The sequence below is a fragment of the Asterias rubens genome, chromosome 19 (assembly GCF_902459465.1).
Source record: "Asterias rubens chromosome 19, eAstRub1.3, whole genome shotgun sequence".
Taxonomy (NCBI): domain Eukaryota; kingdom Metazoa; phylum Echinodermata; class Asteroidea; order Forcipulatida; family Asteriidae; genus Asterias; species Asterias rubens.
The window spans coordinates 5,518,833-5,532,392 of record NC_047080.1 but is presented as its reverse complement, the minus strand read 5'-3'; the positions used below and the strand labels follow the sequence as shown (position 1 = coordinate 5,532,392).

General features: G+C 38.2%; 1 protein-coding gene across 1 annotated transcript; it reads right to left on the bottom strand.

Annotated features, from left to right (window-relative positions):
• Positions 1-5,049: 5,049 nt before the first annotated feature.
• LOC117303179 (putative RNA polymerase II subunit B1 CTD phosphatase RPAP2) lies at positions 5,050-13,464 on the bottom strand. The gene is made up of 8 exons (XM_033787307.1): positions 13,312-13,464; positions 13,025-13,101; positions 12,083-12,197; positions 10,473-10,637; positions 9,887-9,975; positions 7,744-8,626; positions 6,771-6,868; positions 5,050-5,203 (listed from the first exon to the last, which is right to left on the bottom strand). The coding sequence occupies exons 2-8, from the start codon at positions 13,090-13,092 to the stop codon at positions 5,050-5,052; spliced, it is 1,572 nt and encodes a 523-aa protein (XP_033643198.1). The 5' UTR covers positions 13,093-13,101; positions 13,312-13,464.
• Between the last annotated feature and the right edge of the window lie 96 nt (positions 13,465-13,560).

Here is a 13,560-nt window from a genome sequence, read left to right as displayed (position 1 = left end):
CACTTGATTAAATAAAACAAGCGCAATTTAGATAATTCCATTTTATGAAAGTGCAGTATGTTCACAACTCACAGACTAATTCTCAAATAAAAACTGTCTCTGAAACCCTTATGCACTTCTTGTGTCAATCATACACAGGATGTCTTCCACTCGCAAAACTTGTACTTTGTAAAATCTCAAGGAAAAAGCTTTCGGTTGGATGAAATAACAGCACCCCGGTAGATTTTTCCCTGAGTCTTTTTCCAAAGGACAGATGAGGTGTTAATGGGTACTAGTGTGTGAGCGAATCCCAAGATACCAATCTACATCTCCAAGGATTCTGCCCTTAGCCATTACCTGTGACATAAAACAGCAAAATCCAGAAAGGGAATTCCTTATGAGAGGACGGCAAGAGACCTAAGTCGTATCTCTTGATCTTTTTCTGGTTTTAAGATGCGGTAATGGAGGTACCTCCTTTGGAGATTGTCCTCTTGATGTTTGACGTTCTCGTCTAAGAACCCAGGGGCTGCTGGCTCTAGTCTTATCTAGTGTTTGCCGTAACCGGACTATCGTCTGCAATATGTTGTCCCAGTTTTAGGATTTGAAGCACAAATGGAGAAAAGGGTAGGAACAATATTGTTCCCTGTAAATCTAGATTTTGTTGTTTTATTTAATGTGGAGAGTGGTTTTGGGGTATCTTACATTGTATTTTACTTTGGTTAAAAAAATAACACCAGTTTGCCATTTTGTCAGGCCTGTGTGCTTAGTTTTTGAAAGGGCAAGGGCACACAGGCATTTTCTCCTTGGTAAAGAGCACCCCATGAGGAAATTGTAAATTTCTACTGGAGCATTTCAAGGGCACCACGGCAATGACCAGGGGCATAGAGGCAATTGCCTCCGTTGCCTCTGTGAAGTATCGACCTGAATGAAGACAAAATCTACACAAAGTATTTTTATTTTGTTTCAATTCGGTTTTGGGTGGTTTCTTTTTGCTTGGTTGGTCTACATTAACATGAAATGCCCGTTTAAAGCTCATAATACTTCATAAAATGTACAAATAAGGCTAATTTGTTTCCAACTTCACTGCAATTAGTACAATCTATTAGTACAACAGATTGTTTGCTAATTTCCATTTCGCTTAGATGACAAGTGTTGAGTAAAAGACACTGGACACTTTTGGTAATTGTCAAAGACCAAGTCTTCTCTCTTGGTGTATCTTAACATATGCATGAAATAACAAACCTGTGAAAATTTGAACTTCATTGGTCGTTGAAGTTGCAAGATAATAATGGAAGAAAAAACACCCTTGTCATACGAAGTTGTGTAGTTTCAGATGCTTGATTTCGAGACCTCAAAATCTTGAGTAACTATGTTACTTCAGAGGGAGCTGTTTCTCACAATGTTTTGTACTATCCATTGCTTGTTACCAAGTAATTTTTTATTCTAACAATTATTTTGAGTAATTACCAATAGTGTCCAGTGCCTTTAACCATTCCTTTTCTACAAAGAGGCATTTTGCGACCCCTATCTAGCTCTACAATTCCTAATATCAAGTGAAATCTTTACTATTTGACTTTGTCTAAATTGAGAAAGGGGTATCCTTAAAGCTTTAACCAATCCTACCGCAGGGCCAGATGTGTTTTAAGACAATGTTCATTATGAAATGTTCCACTCTACTGCACAGATAACCCCAGCGCCAATGCGCTTATCTCATCCATTCCCCCGCAAAGCGGAGACACAAAAGTGACTGAGGGTAGAAAGTGCAGAATCTTCAGGGCGGAACAGCCTGCTAGATCAAGCAGTAAGATTTTAGCAGGTGGCTGTGTGTTATTGGGTGTTTATCTTTGAAGAGGGGAGCAGTTTCTTGCATGGGTCAATTGTTTGAACTCTTTGATGTGATTTGGAGGATTAGAGGCACTTAATTGATCAGGAAATCAAAATGATCTAGACTATGACCTCGTTACATTCTAAACATCATCCCAAAGGAATTCTATTTCATTTATATGATTTAAGGCATTGCATGGTGAGGTATCAATATATATATTTGGTTTTTCGGTAACACCATGTGTGTATCTACTTGCCAGGTGGAGTTTGTTCTTTAGAGAACTGTCTTTTTTTTCTACTACCGCGGAGTAGATTTATCGGATGTGTAACAGACTTCTCTGTTCTGCTTTTTTTTTTAACTACTACCCGGGTGGAAGGTATAGAAAAATTGGTTGGGACTACTGCTTTTAGCTTATTCTATTTCCTCTTCAGCTTGTTCTTCTAATTTGGTAAGCTAATAATCAGATAATTCATAAGAATTCATACGGTAAGAAGAATCTGTAATGTTTGAACAATTTGTGTCATTCAATTCTTACTGACTTTGAGTCAAAGGAGTCAACAATGATTCAAATCTACAATTGGACAGTTTCAGCTCATTTAAATGTTTTTAAAAATGAATTTGATTTCAACACCTCAGAATTAGATTTTGAGGTCTCGAAATCAAGCATCTGAAAGCAAACAACTTCATTGTGACAAGGGTGTTTTTTCTTTCATTATTATCTCGCAACTTTGACGACCAATTGAGCTCAAATTTCCACAGGTTTGTTATTTTATGCTGTTGAGTTACACCAAGTGAGAAGACTGGTCTTTGACAATTACCCACAGTGTCCAGTGTCTTTAAGTAATGCTATAAAGCGTGAAATGCTATTTCAAATGTACAAATTACTCACGTATTTCGCTGTTAATGTTAAGTTATTCATATTTACTCAAACAGTACATTAACTGTTGTTCAAACAAGCTGCATGTAGAAACTAGAAACCAATAATTTGATTATGTATTATTGGTCAACAACCTTTTTACCTTCCTCACTGACATTATATTAAAAGACAACAAAAATCCAACTTGTACTTGAAAAGGCATGATTTAAAAAGAAAGAAAAACAAAATCTGACAGAACGTCCAGCAAGTAATGGCATCTCTAAGATCAATGTTACAGTGTCATTCCTTTTAAAACTGACATTCAATCTGATTACTCTTGACAAGCTTACCCGTACAAATCAAAAAAAAAAAAATCTGTCAACAACAGAAAAAATGTGTGAATTTTCCAGTAAAAATGTGTCTGACTATGCGGATGAGTCAGAACACGATGGTCCTAATCCTTTGAAATGGCAGTGCCAAGATTCAAATCAAATAAGTGTACACTTTTCTCTTATCCTAAGAAACTAAGATTTAGTTTTACGCAGTGACAGGTGATTTGATCACAAGGGGCTTTTTGGGGGGAGATATGCAAATGCTAAAACCTCGCTTACAAATAGAGGAAATCTCAAGTCATTTTGGGCCGTCCAGAGTAAAAGAAAGCCAAACTCAAAAAAAATTCACACTTTGAGAAAAGCATAGAGATGAGTCTGACCCTCAACTTACCCAGAAATGATGAAAAAGAAACCAACATTTTGAAGTCTGGCTGTTTTGCCATGGAAGGGTCGATTTCACAAAATACAAGTTATAGGGCCTATTGTTTGGAAGACAAATTAGTTTATAGACAATTATATTTTTGGGGAGATAGCAATCTAGTTAAAATTCCACCTGTATGTTCTCTTTACTTCTTGCCATCCGATTGTAGTAATTGTCTTGGTTTATATAAACAATCATTCAAATTATCATTCCTTCCTTGAATGACTCGATTTTTCGCCAACTCCCAAGTTAATAAAAATAAAGAAACGAAACTCTGCACAACCGGTAACCCCATTCCATGTTCAATCCACTGGATATCCCTAGGGGAAATGAACACTCAGAATACTAACCCAGATTTACTTCATTCATTTATAATTCCTAATAATTTGTTTAGTACACATCCAACAGCACAACTAACGCCAATACCAGGATGGATGGCAAACAAGAAGAAATGTTGAGTTTAAGATGTGGGAGGCAAACCCCGATTCAAGAAATCCCTTGCATTCAGGTGGGGACTAAAAACCCACCCACATACATTTAGTTTATTCACAATATATCGGCACAATATATCGCGATAAAAATATCGCTAAAAAAGCTCCCACCAATAGAGTTGCTTTGGTCACCACCTTCCACCCCAAACTACCCAAACTTCCCTCAATTCTCAATAATAACATGCCTATACTTCACTCCTCCAGCAGGTTACACTCAGCAATCACTGAGGTTCCCATGGTTGCATTCCGCCGCCCTAAGAACCTTGGTGACATCCTAGTCAGGGCCAAACTTCCCCCAGGTACAGTCCAAACACAACCCCCGACAGATATACTGGCTGTCACAAATGTACCCGTTCCAAATGCAAAACGTGTCTGTACATTAAGCCCTCACTTAAGGTGAAGAGTCATACCAGTGGCTCTTCATATAACATCAAGACCGACTCTGAATGCAGCACGTCTAATGTAGTCTATGTCATATCATGTAAGAGATGTGGGCTACAATATGTGGGAGAGACTAAGACCAAACTTAGTCTGCGTTTTGCGAATCATGTCTCTTCCATAAAGACTAAGAAACCGTACCCAGTCTCTATCCACTTCAACAGCCCCAATCATAGTGTCAATGATGAACTTCTGGTGATTGAAGCTTGCAATGGTGATGACACACACCGCAAGAATAGAGAATCACACTGGATTCACCAACTCAAGACAGTCAAACCCTTTGGACTTAACATAAACACTGGTGTTAAATAACTTCTCATTACCCTTCACTTCACTTCTGCCTAAGAACTAATAGGTTGTATATATTCTGTACATAAAGTATAAATTAACCTAGTTTAAAGTTGTTTTTATAAATTCATCACTGTAACTATCTGATGTAAGTAACCCCCCCCCCCTTTTTCTCCACAGGTCCCTCATACCTATTTTTAAAATCATCATACCTTTGATCTTGCTATTCTTATTAATTGACCATTGTTAGTTGCATCATGATGCAACTTGCTCGCTAATCCTACCCTTTCATGTCTCCCTGCATTGTTGTCGAACAATACATTTACCCAATAGTGTCCACTGCCTTTGTGTGAAAAGGTCAACCAAAATAATTACCATGGAAATTTGATATTTACGAGAGGGGAAAGAGAAAACTGTACTTACATTGTAAGCAGGAGAATTGCTAGCATTGTCCAGCTGGCTGGCTTGAATGTAATATTGTGACTACCGAGATGAAATGTACACAATAAACCTTGGATGTCTGATGCGATGTCCCTCAATGATAACCGCATGGGTGCTAGGATCTCATAGTATCTGTTCAATACAAAGACAAGTTGGGAAGGTTTACTTTATAACAGTGTTTAGACATTTATTTTAATATTGGCAACAACAACAAAAGGTCACTAGAGAGCAACAAATTGCGTTGTCAGCAGTAACAGACATGCGCAGCTGGAACTCCGAATAGGCTTATTGATGTGGGTGCCATGGATTATTTTGAGACCTGCATCCTTTTAAAGTGATCCCCCTGCTGCCGCTCCCCAGGGCCCAATTTCATAGAGCTGCTAAGCACAAAAATGTGCTAAGCATGAAATTTCTTCCCAGATAAAAACAGGATTACCAGCCAAATTTCCAGTTGTGGCACAGTGCTTGTTACTGGTATTCAGCTTTTGTTTGCTTAACCTGAAAATCACATGGAAATTTTGTTGGTAAACCTGTTTTTATCAAGGAAGAAATTTCATGCTAAGCAAATTTTGTGCTCAGCAGCTTTTTGAAATTGGTCCCTGGGGCCGATTTCACAAAGGTCTCAAATTGATCGTAACTTCAAATCAATCATAGTTGCTAAGTAAAGTGTGATGTCACAATACAAATCTCTATGGTGATACTGAAAATTTGTCTTGTGATGAATTTTATTGCTTTGTGAAATCGGCCCCTGGTTGTATCACAAACTTGGGTATGAATCCCTGGCTACATGGCAGTTACAGGTTGAATGGCTTCTGACTGGCACCCCTGAAGTTATTGACAAAATAGGGAGATCGCCAACATAAGGAGATAGCTCAGCTGGTAGAGCACTAGGTAGTACGTACAGTTTTCTTTGTTCAACCCAAACTTAGTAATTTGTAAGGATGTAATAGAGAAAAACAAATAACTCAAAGATAAAATATGACTGATAAAAGCTTGCCTGTGTTCTAATTGATTTATGAATTATGTAATCTAGACAATATTCTTGGAAGTAAACTATCATTTCAGATTACAAACTTAATACTTCAACACTATTTAGATTGAAATATAGCATATCGCAAACTAATGGAATTGTACAAACAAAAATAATGATTTAATATTACAAATTTCTTGGATGTTTTAATCGTATCACTCATGCATGTTGTTGGGTCTCATCTTGGAATCTTGGGGTTTTTTTTATAAGAATTTATTATCATACTTGTGATTTGTTTATAATCATCCAATAAACAAATCAAAATAATAAACTTGTAGTGAAATTGCAATCAGTAAAATGCATTTAATATAAAGCAATAAATCATGATACATACACAATCACAAATTATAATGTGTGGACAATGTGAAGAGTCTCCAGGAATATGGAGACAAACAAAACTGGAGTTCATTGTTTTATCTCAAATCAACCCAAGTTAAAACAGAACTCAACACAAATCTTTTTTTCTTCTTAATCACCTAGGTCTGGAATGTCATCGTTGAGAGGGCAAGGCCATTTCCAGTTTGCAAGGGGGCACTTGATTAATCTTGAAGTCTTTTAAAAAACTTATGGAGGGAACCAAGGCCAAGACCAGGGGCAATAGAGGAAGTGCAAAAAGGAAGATGGAGAAAATAACAATTTGATATTTGGGAAATATAAATAAATACTTACTCTCGTTTGAGCCTGTCATTGACGATCCTTCTTCGAATTGCCATCTGAGATTTGGAATCGACCAGAGGCAACCTGATTTTACGATCTACCTCATCCTTCTGATGGAAAAGTGAAATAAGAAAGTTTTCATCAAAACATGTAATAAGGAACATAACAAAAACAACAGAAGCAGGATCTAGGCAATGAACTTTCCTTAATGATCAATTATGGGTGAGATTAATTAGCTTCCCTGGGTCAACCCCGGTCTGCCCCTGGTACGTTCGTATAGCTTTCACATAATTCCAGGGGCTCACCTGGGTCGGCCCCCAGTGCCCTGCTTATGGAATCGGTCACTTGAGGATGGCCCAAGGTGCATGACGTCACCACGAGATGGCGCGTGTGATCGTTCAATTAGCACTTGATAGAGCTCTACAATGGTGTGTCATGGCCGAGTAGACTGGATGCAAGCTCTGGTGTAATTGACCAGCAGAGTGTGGGTTCGAGTCCCAGTCTTGACATGTTTGTCCTTCGGATGGGATGTAAAACATATGTTGTGTTGTGTAATGCACGTAATAATATCCGACTAGACTTTAGAAGGGGTTTGCCTCGGCTTTTCTGGTAGTGGCTACTGAAAACGCTGCAGCATCTTGTAATAAATTGATCTCATATTTAAAAACATTCAAAAACATGCTTTAAGTGTGTTTGTTTAGTACCCTTTTTGTACTGTTCTTGCGCTTTATAAGACTATAATAATACAATATCTTGCTTTCATAGAAATATGTAGTTTTTTTTCAGTGAATAAAAACAAACAACCCAAATAAGACACATCTTTGATAACAAGTCTACACTGCTCTAGAATTGCAAGGACCGTGGGTTCTTCGAATCCCACCCGAGTAATATGCCTGTGATATTTTTTCACATGACTCAGGAAAATACTGAGTATACAGTGCTAACACATCGGTGTATGGGTAAAAACCAAAACTAATTTCCTCACCTCTTGTACGCCTCCACTTTTCTTCTTCTCTTTCTTGACTTCAACAGACTGTCCGTAATAAAACTCCTGCACTCTCAAGTCATAGTTTTGTGTTTCTTCTTTTAAGCGTTCCATACCAGGCAGAGGTTTAACTGGAGGACCAGTAAGGTCAGAGGTTACAGGAGAGCAAGTAGGGTCAGAGGTTGCAGAAGGGCAAGTAGGGTCAGAGGTTGCAGGAGCTTTACCACAAGCCATACTCTCTGGCTCTTGGCTTGTAGGGTTTTCTTGGTCCGATGGATTACATCCATGAATAAAATCAAGTGTTGCGGCAGTTGTCCATTCCATCACTGCTTTACCCACAACATCCAGTAAAGATATTTCTTTCACCACATTTTGATGGATCTTCTTCGACTTTTTCTTTGTTTTCTTTTTGGATTCTCCTTGTGTCATCTTGGGAGAGCTTTCTGCCTGGTTGCTTGTCTTTGCTGTTTGGATATCCACCTCAGGATTTTGCTTGGTGTGAGATTCACTCTCTTTAACTATCTCCTTCTTAGATCCTTCAGTGAATTCAGTTCCATCTTTCAAATCATCCTCACCAGATTCATCAATAAGATTTACAACTGTTCTTGGTTCATCCTGAGACGTTGTATCAGATCCGCTAATCTCATCCAGTTCTTGGAGTCGTTCTCTTCTCCTGGTCCCAGCAAAGGTCATACTAGAGAGGTCATCAGCAAGGAGCCCAATCGCCTCCTCCTTGAGAGGTTTATCTATCTTGCCGATTCCTAAAGAATCAATGTCTTCGGTTTGGATTCTTTCTGTAAGAAGTACATGGTCCTTGGCAATGAGATCAGCAACTTCAGAATCTGTCTCCATGTCCTCAGTGAGGAGTTTCAGATCTAGTGGTCTGAAAGGTAGAAAATGAGATTGTCAAAATGGCTTGTACATGATTAGGTGGCTTGTAATAATATCAAAGTCTTACATGTATATACATTGTAGCGCACGTATCTACCAAACAAGGTACTCAAGGCACTGAGTTTAGTATACAAACTTTTAGAATGATAGGTTAGTGCAGTGAGGAATTCTTAGATCCAATTATTTAGCACCTTATAAGGGTTTACAAGGTGCTACGGCGCATACAGCAGCCACAGCCAGGAACACCAGAGCGAACCCCTTCTCTTTTGGATAAGTGCACTGGGTTCTTTTACATGCATTACACAACACATGATACCAACGGCTTTACGTCCTATCCCAAGGATGAAGCAATGGTTAAGTGTCTTGCTTAAGGACACAAGTGTCACGGCTGGGGATTCGAAACCCACACTTCGCTGATCAAAAATACCAGAGTTTGAATTCAGTGCTCTTAACCGCTCGGTTACGACAAAGAATATCATAATGTCTCATCTATACTCATGAGCGTACAGTGAGCATTTGACTTGGGTTTGATGCCTTTGAGATTGACTCTGCTTTGGTCGAAGTGTCACGCCATTAACTATTTGTTTTGCATTTACTATTTTGTTTGCATTTATAAAAGTTTACAACAGCTAATTTTATTTTCTGACACACATTGAAATACACATAAAAACATGCACTAAAACCACGTGTACACACACAAGGGCAAGAAGGTGTTCAAGATGCGACAATTTATAGGCGACCTTTCTGTAAAAATTTATATAAATCATACATTTGATTGAAATAAATTAGATAACGCTTTGCTATATATCAGAACAACTTTGTTCTAAAGGGAAGGTACACGTTTGGTAATTACTCAAAGCAAATATTAACTAAAAAACTGACTTGGTAACGAGCATTGGAGAGCTGGATAGTAAAAACATTGTTAAAAACGACTCCCTCTGAAGTAACATAGTTTTTTTAGAAGGAGCTAACTTCTCACTATCATCTTCTCTCGCAACTTTGATGACCCATTGAGGCAAAATTTTCACAGGCTTGTTTCTTATTTTATTGCTTATGATGGGACACACCAAGTGAAGACACTGGTCTTTGACAATTACCAAACGTGGGCAGTGCCTTTAAAGAAGAGGTCATAATATTATGTCCAAAAGGAGTTATCAAGCGAGGGCACTATTCAGTTTCTGTGGATGTGGTCTGACTGTCCTGGTTCATGCAAAACTGAATTTATTTCCAATAGTGTAGTTTTTTAACTAACCCTTCTAAATCTCTTGCCCATAGCGGCGAATCAGATAACTGAGCTTCGTAGAACTTGGATGCTTTGTAGCAAAACTGTCTGCAGAAATTCTGAGAGGATGAGTCAGAAATTAAAAAATTAAATGAAGGATTAAGAATTCTTGCACAAAAAACAGTACTCTGTGTTATGGTGAGGGTTTCATGGACAACAATGTGAAAAATAAGCTTTGATAAAAATCAAATCATTGTTTAAACCCATTTATTTAAAGCAAAATAAATGACTCGCTTGGAAAAATTTTAATGGACTATTAGTGTTATCATTACATATTTTTTTGGCAATGAAACTTAAGCACTGGAGGCCGCAAGCCAGAGTTCTTTTTATGTGCACAATCAAACCTAGTACATGGGACCTAAGGGCGAATGTCCCATTCAAAGGAAAAAGCAATTATAAACATTTTGCCTACGAACACAAGTGTCGAGACCAGGACTCGAACCCACACTGTGCTGATCAGAAACATCAGCGCTTGAGTCCGGTGCTCTTAAACGCTCGGGTCACACGACGCTACAACTGTCTGCATTTGGAGTTACACTTTTGAAGGTGTATTTACCTTCCTCTCTGTGATGTCATACACTTTGTTTGTTTTTCTGCTGATGTGATATTTCTGATTAGGAACATCAGAAAGTGACCTTTGACACAAAGGGTAACCACATTGCTTCAGAATTGACCTTTCCTCCACGGCATCTTTATAGTGTTGCGTTATTATAAACTTGGACTGAAAAAAAAAAGTAAAACATAATGAGAAAGAATATTGGTTAAAATTCAAAGTAATTCAAAATTTATTTCGGACAGTTAAATTAATAAGTAAAAATGGACTGACATCAGGCAAAACATTTACTGAAAAATTTGTTTTTGATGAAAATTAAATGTGAAATGTCATACTGTTGAAAACGGGTATCTGTTTGATATGAAGGGGTGAGAGTCATTACTAACGAAACTTGGATACAAGTTCAAGGGTATGTTGAAATGATGCCATTTTCTACCATTTGGTAACCCCTAGGGTTATAGATTCCAAGGAGCTTTTAGAAACAGTATCCAAAGCACTAGAGAAAAAGGCTAAAGAGCAGGATTTCTTTATTTGTGGACAAAAATATTGTCTGATTTTCTTCACCAGGCCCACATAAAAAGTCTGAATTCAGACAAAAGTCTGAACAATCTCATCCCTGGATATGAATACACATACGGGGGGTACGTCAGATTTCTCCAGGACCATAAGATCATGTAAAAGAGTGCAAGGTCAAAGGTTATGGACTAAGGTTCAAGGCAGGGCCCAATTTCATAGAGCTGCTAAGCACACAAATTTGCTAAGCATGAAATTTCTTCCTTGATAAAAAAAAATTACCAACCAAATTTTCAATCGATTTTCAGGAAAGGTAAATGACAGCTGAATTCCAGTAACAAGCAATGTACATGTACAACAAATACAAATTTGGTTGGTAATTTGGTTTTTTAATCAAGGAAGAAATTTCATGCTGAGCAAATTTTTGTGCTTAGCAGCTCTATAAAATTGGGCCCTGATCTCTGGCGTAATTCACAAGCCTCAAAGTGTGACGTCAGATCTTCAGTCTTACTTGACCTACATTCATTAGACATAGAAATACGCAGTCAAATTCTACAGCTGATATGATAGGAGTGTACTGTTTGGCCGTCTATGGAAAGCTCATGTCACTGCAGGTTTATACAATAATATCATTGTATCCAATGGAATCACTGGATCTGAGTAGCAGGTACCTGTCTTTATCCTTGCGGATAAAGACAGGGGCCTAGTCTTAGGCTAACTTAGACTGGGCTCCTGTCTTTATCCACAAGGATAAAAACAGATCCCTGCCGCAAGATCCAGTGATTCCATTGGATACAATGATATTGGACCCATTATGCCCAAGCAGCATATAACTGTCAAGTCCGCAATAGAATTTGACTGCGTATCTCTATGTGAAATGACAGAGCTCCAAGGTCAACCTACACGCCAGTTTTGGATGCCGGTTTCTGGCGTTGTTCATGAGCCTCGAAGAATGACGTCAGACGTTCACGCTAAGGCTAACTGAGCTGCTCATAAGCCATGATGCATTGCAACCTGGTGTCGTCACAAGAGGGGGGTATATCAATGTGCACACCACCATCCTCTTAATTTTTTTTTATTATTATTTGATTTACTCTTACACAATCCACAAGGAAATCCTCGGTGATTGGGTTATCAAGAAGTCTTTCTACAATCTGCAAAGCCTTGTTGTCAATCGCTAATCGCATCTGAACTTGCTCTTCCAGCATAGCTCTCCTGTTTAAATCAGAGAAATGAAGAATATTAATTTTGGTTTTTACCCATATACACCCACCGATGTGTGTGAGCACTTTATACTCAGTACTTTCCCCGAGTCCAGTGAGAAAATATCACAGGCACATTACTCGGGTGGGATTTAAACCCACGACCCTTGCAATTCTAGAGCAGTGTCTTACCAACTAGACTACCGAGATTGCCCGGTAGCTAGAGGCAGTTTCAAATCCATGTTTTGGCAGTGGGTACCGCAACAATATATTATATAGATGTTACATTTGCATCGGGATAAAGAATATTAATTTTGGTTTTTACCCATACACCGATGTGTGTTAATACTGTATGCTCACTACTTTACCGAGTCATGTAAAGAAACAAATTCACCAGCATATATTACTCGGGTGGGATTCATTGTGAGTCATTATTGGGAAATCAGTGATAAGCTTGGATTAGAACCCACAACAATAAAGTTTCCGTATGGCGCCACCACTATTTCATTTGATATGAAATAATAGTAACCTCAATGGGATATCCCTTTTTGTAAAAATGAGTGACAAGGTGGTGGCACCATACGGAAAGTTATTCAAAATGTACACTGTAATTACGACTTGCTTTAAATATAAAAAGAGAATAATATTAAACGGCTTTTATATAAATATAGCGCTCTTAACCCCAAAGGGTCCCGAGGCGCTTCACAGAGGTTAAAAATATTTAGCAAATACAGACCAATTTAAGGAAAAAACAATTTAAGAAAAACAGATTTAAAATGCCCAAGAAAATTACAAACGACCAAAGAAGACAACTTTGTTCTCCAGCATTACTTCACTTGCCTTTTCGTTTCTTCCTCCTCACTACGTGCTGCTCCCCCCGCAGACTGACTAGACTTGTTAGTAGACATCTCGAATTTCTAGAGTTCAACGAGATAATGTCATCAGTTGAACATTTAATTCCAGAGGAACCGTTTGTTATTGTGTGATTTTGTGTATGTAAAACTCAACTGTAGTGTTAGTGTTATAAAAAATAATGTCACCATAAAAAATGTGTGTGTGATTATTTGTTTAGCTCCGCCTCCGCTCCGGCATTCATTTTTTTTTTATAGGTCAAGCTATATCCTTACCTGTCTAAAACAATTGACAGATTATTAAGCAATGCAAGGAAACACTATGCTACAAACAGGACCAAGAAAAACAGAGTATGCTATCAATTCATTTCAGAAGTATTTTTACAGGCGAGTCGACAGCATGGAGAACTGTGGAAAGCGCCATCTTGTGTGTAATAAAATTTTACTCCAACAAATGCAACCAGTCGGTCATTGAGGGCGCCCTGGGGGATTTCCGGTCATTGTTGTCACTTTTTGTTTGGGGTT

What these genes read in the sequence shown, in the direction of transcription:
- LOC117303179 (XM_033787307.1), bottom strand. Translation starts at nt 13,092, where the DNA reads ATGTCTACTAACAAGTCTAGTCAGTCTGCGGGGGGAGCAGCACGTAGT. An exon ending in AGGATTTCCTTGTGGATTGT is followed by an intron (nt 10,638 to 12,082) that starts GTAAGAGTAAAT and finishes TTTTTTTTTCAG; the next exon opens with TCCAAGTTTATAATAACGCA. An exon ending in AAAGTGGAGGCGTACAAGAG is followed by an intron (nt 6,869 to 7,743) that starts GTGAGGAAATTA and finishes CTTTTCCATCAG; the next exon opens with AAGGATGAGGTAGATCGTAA.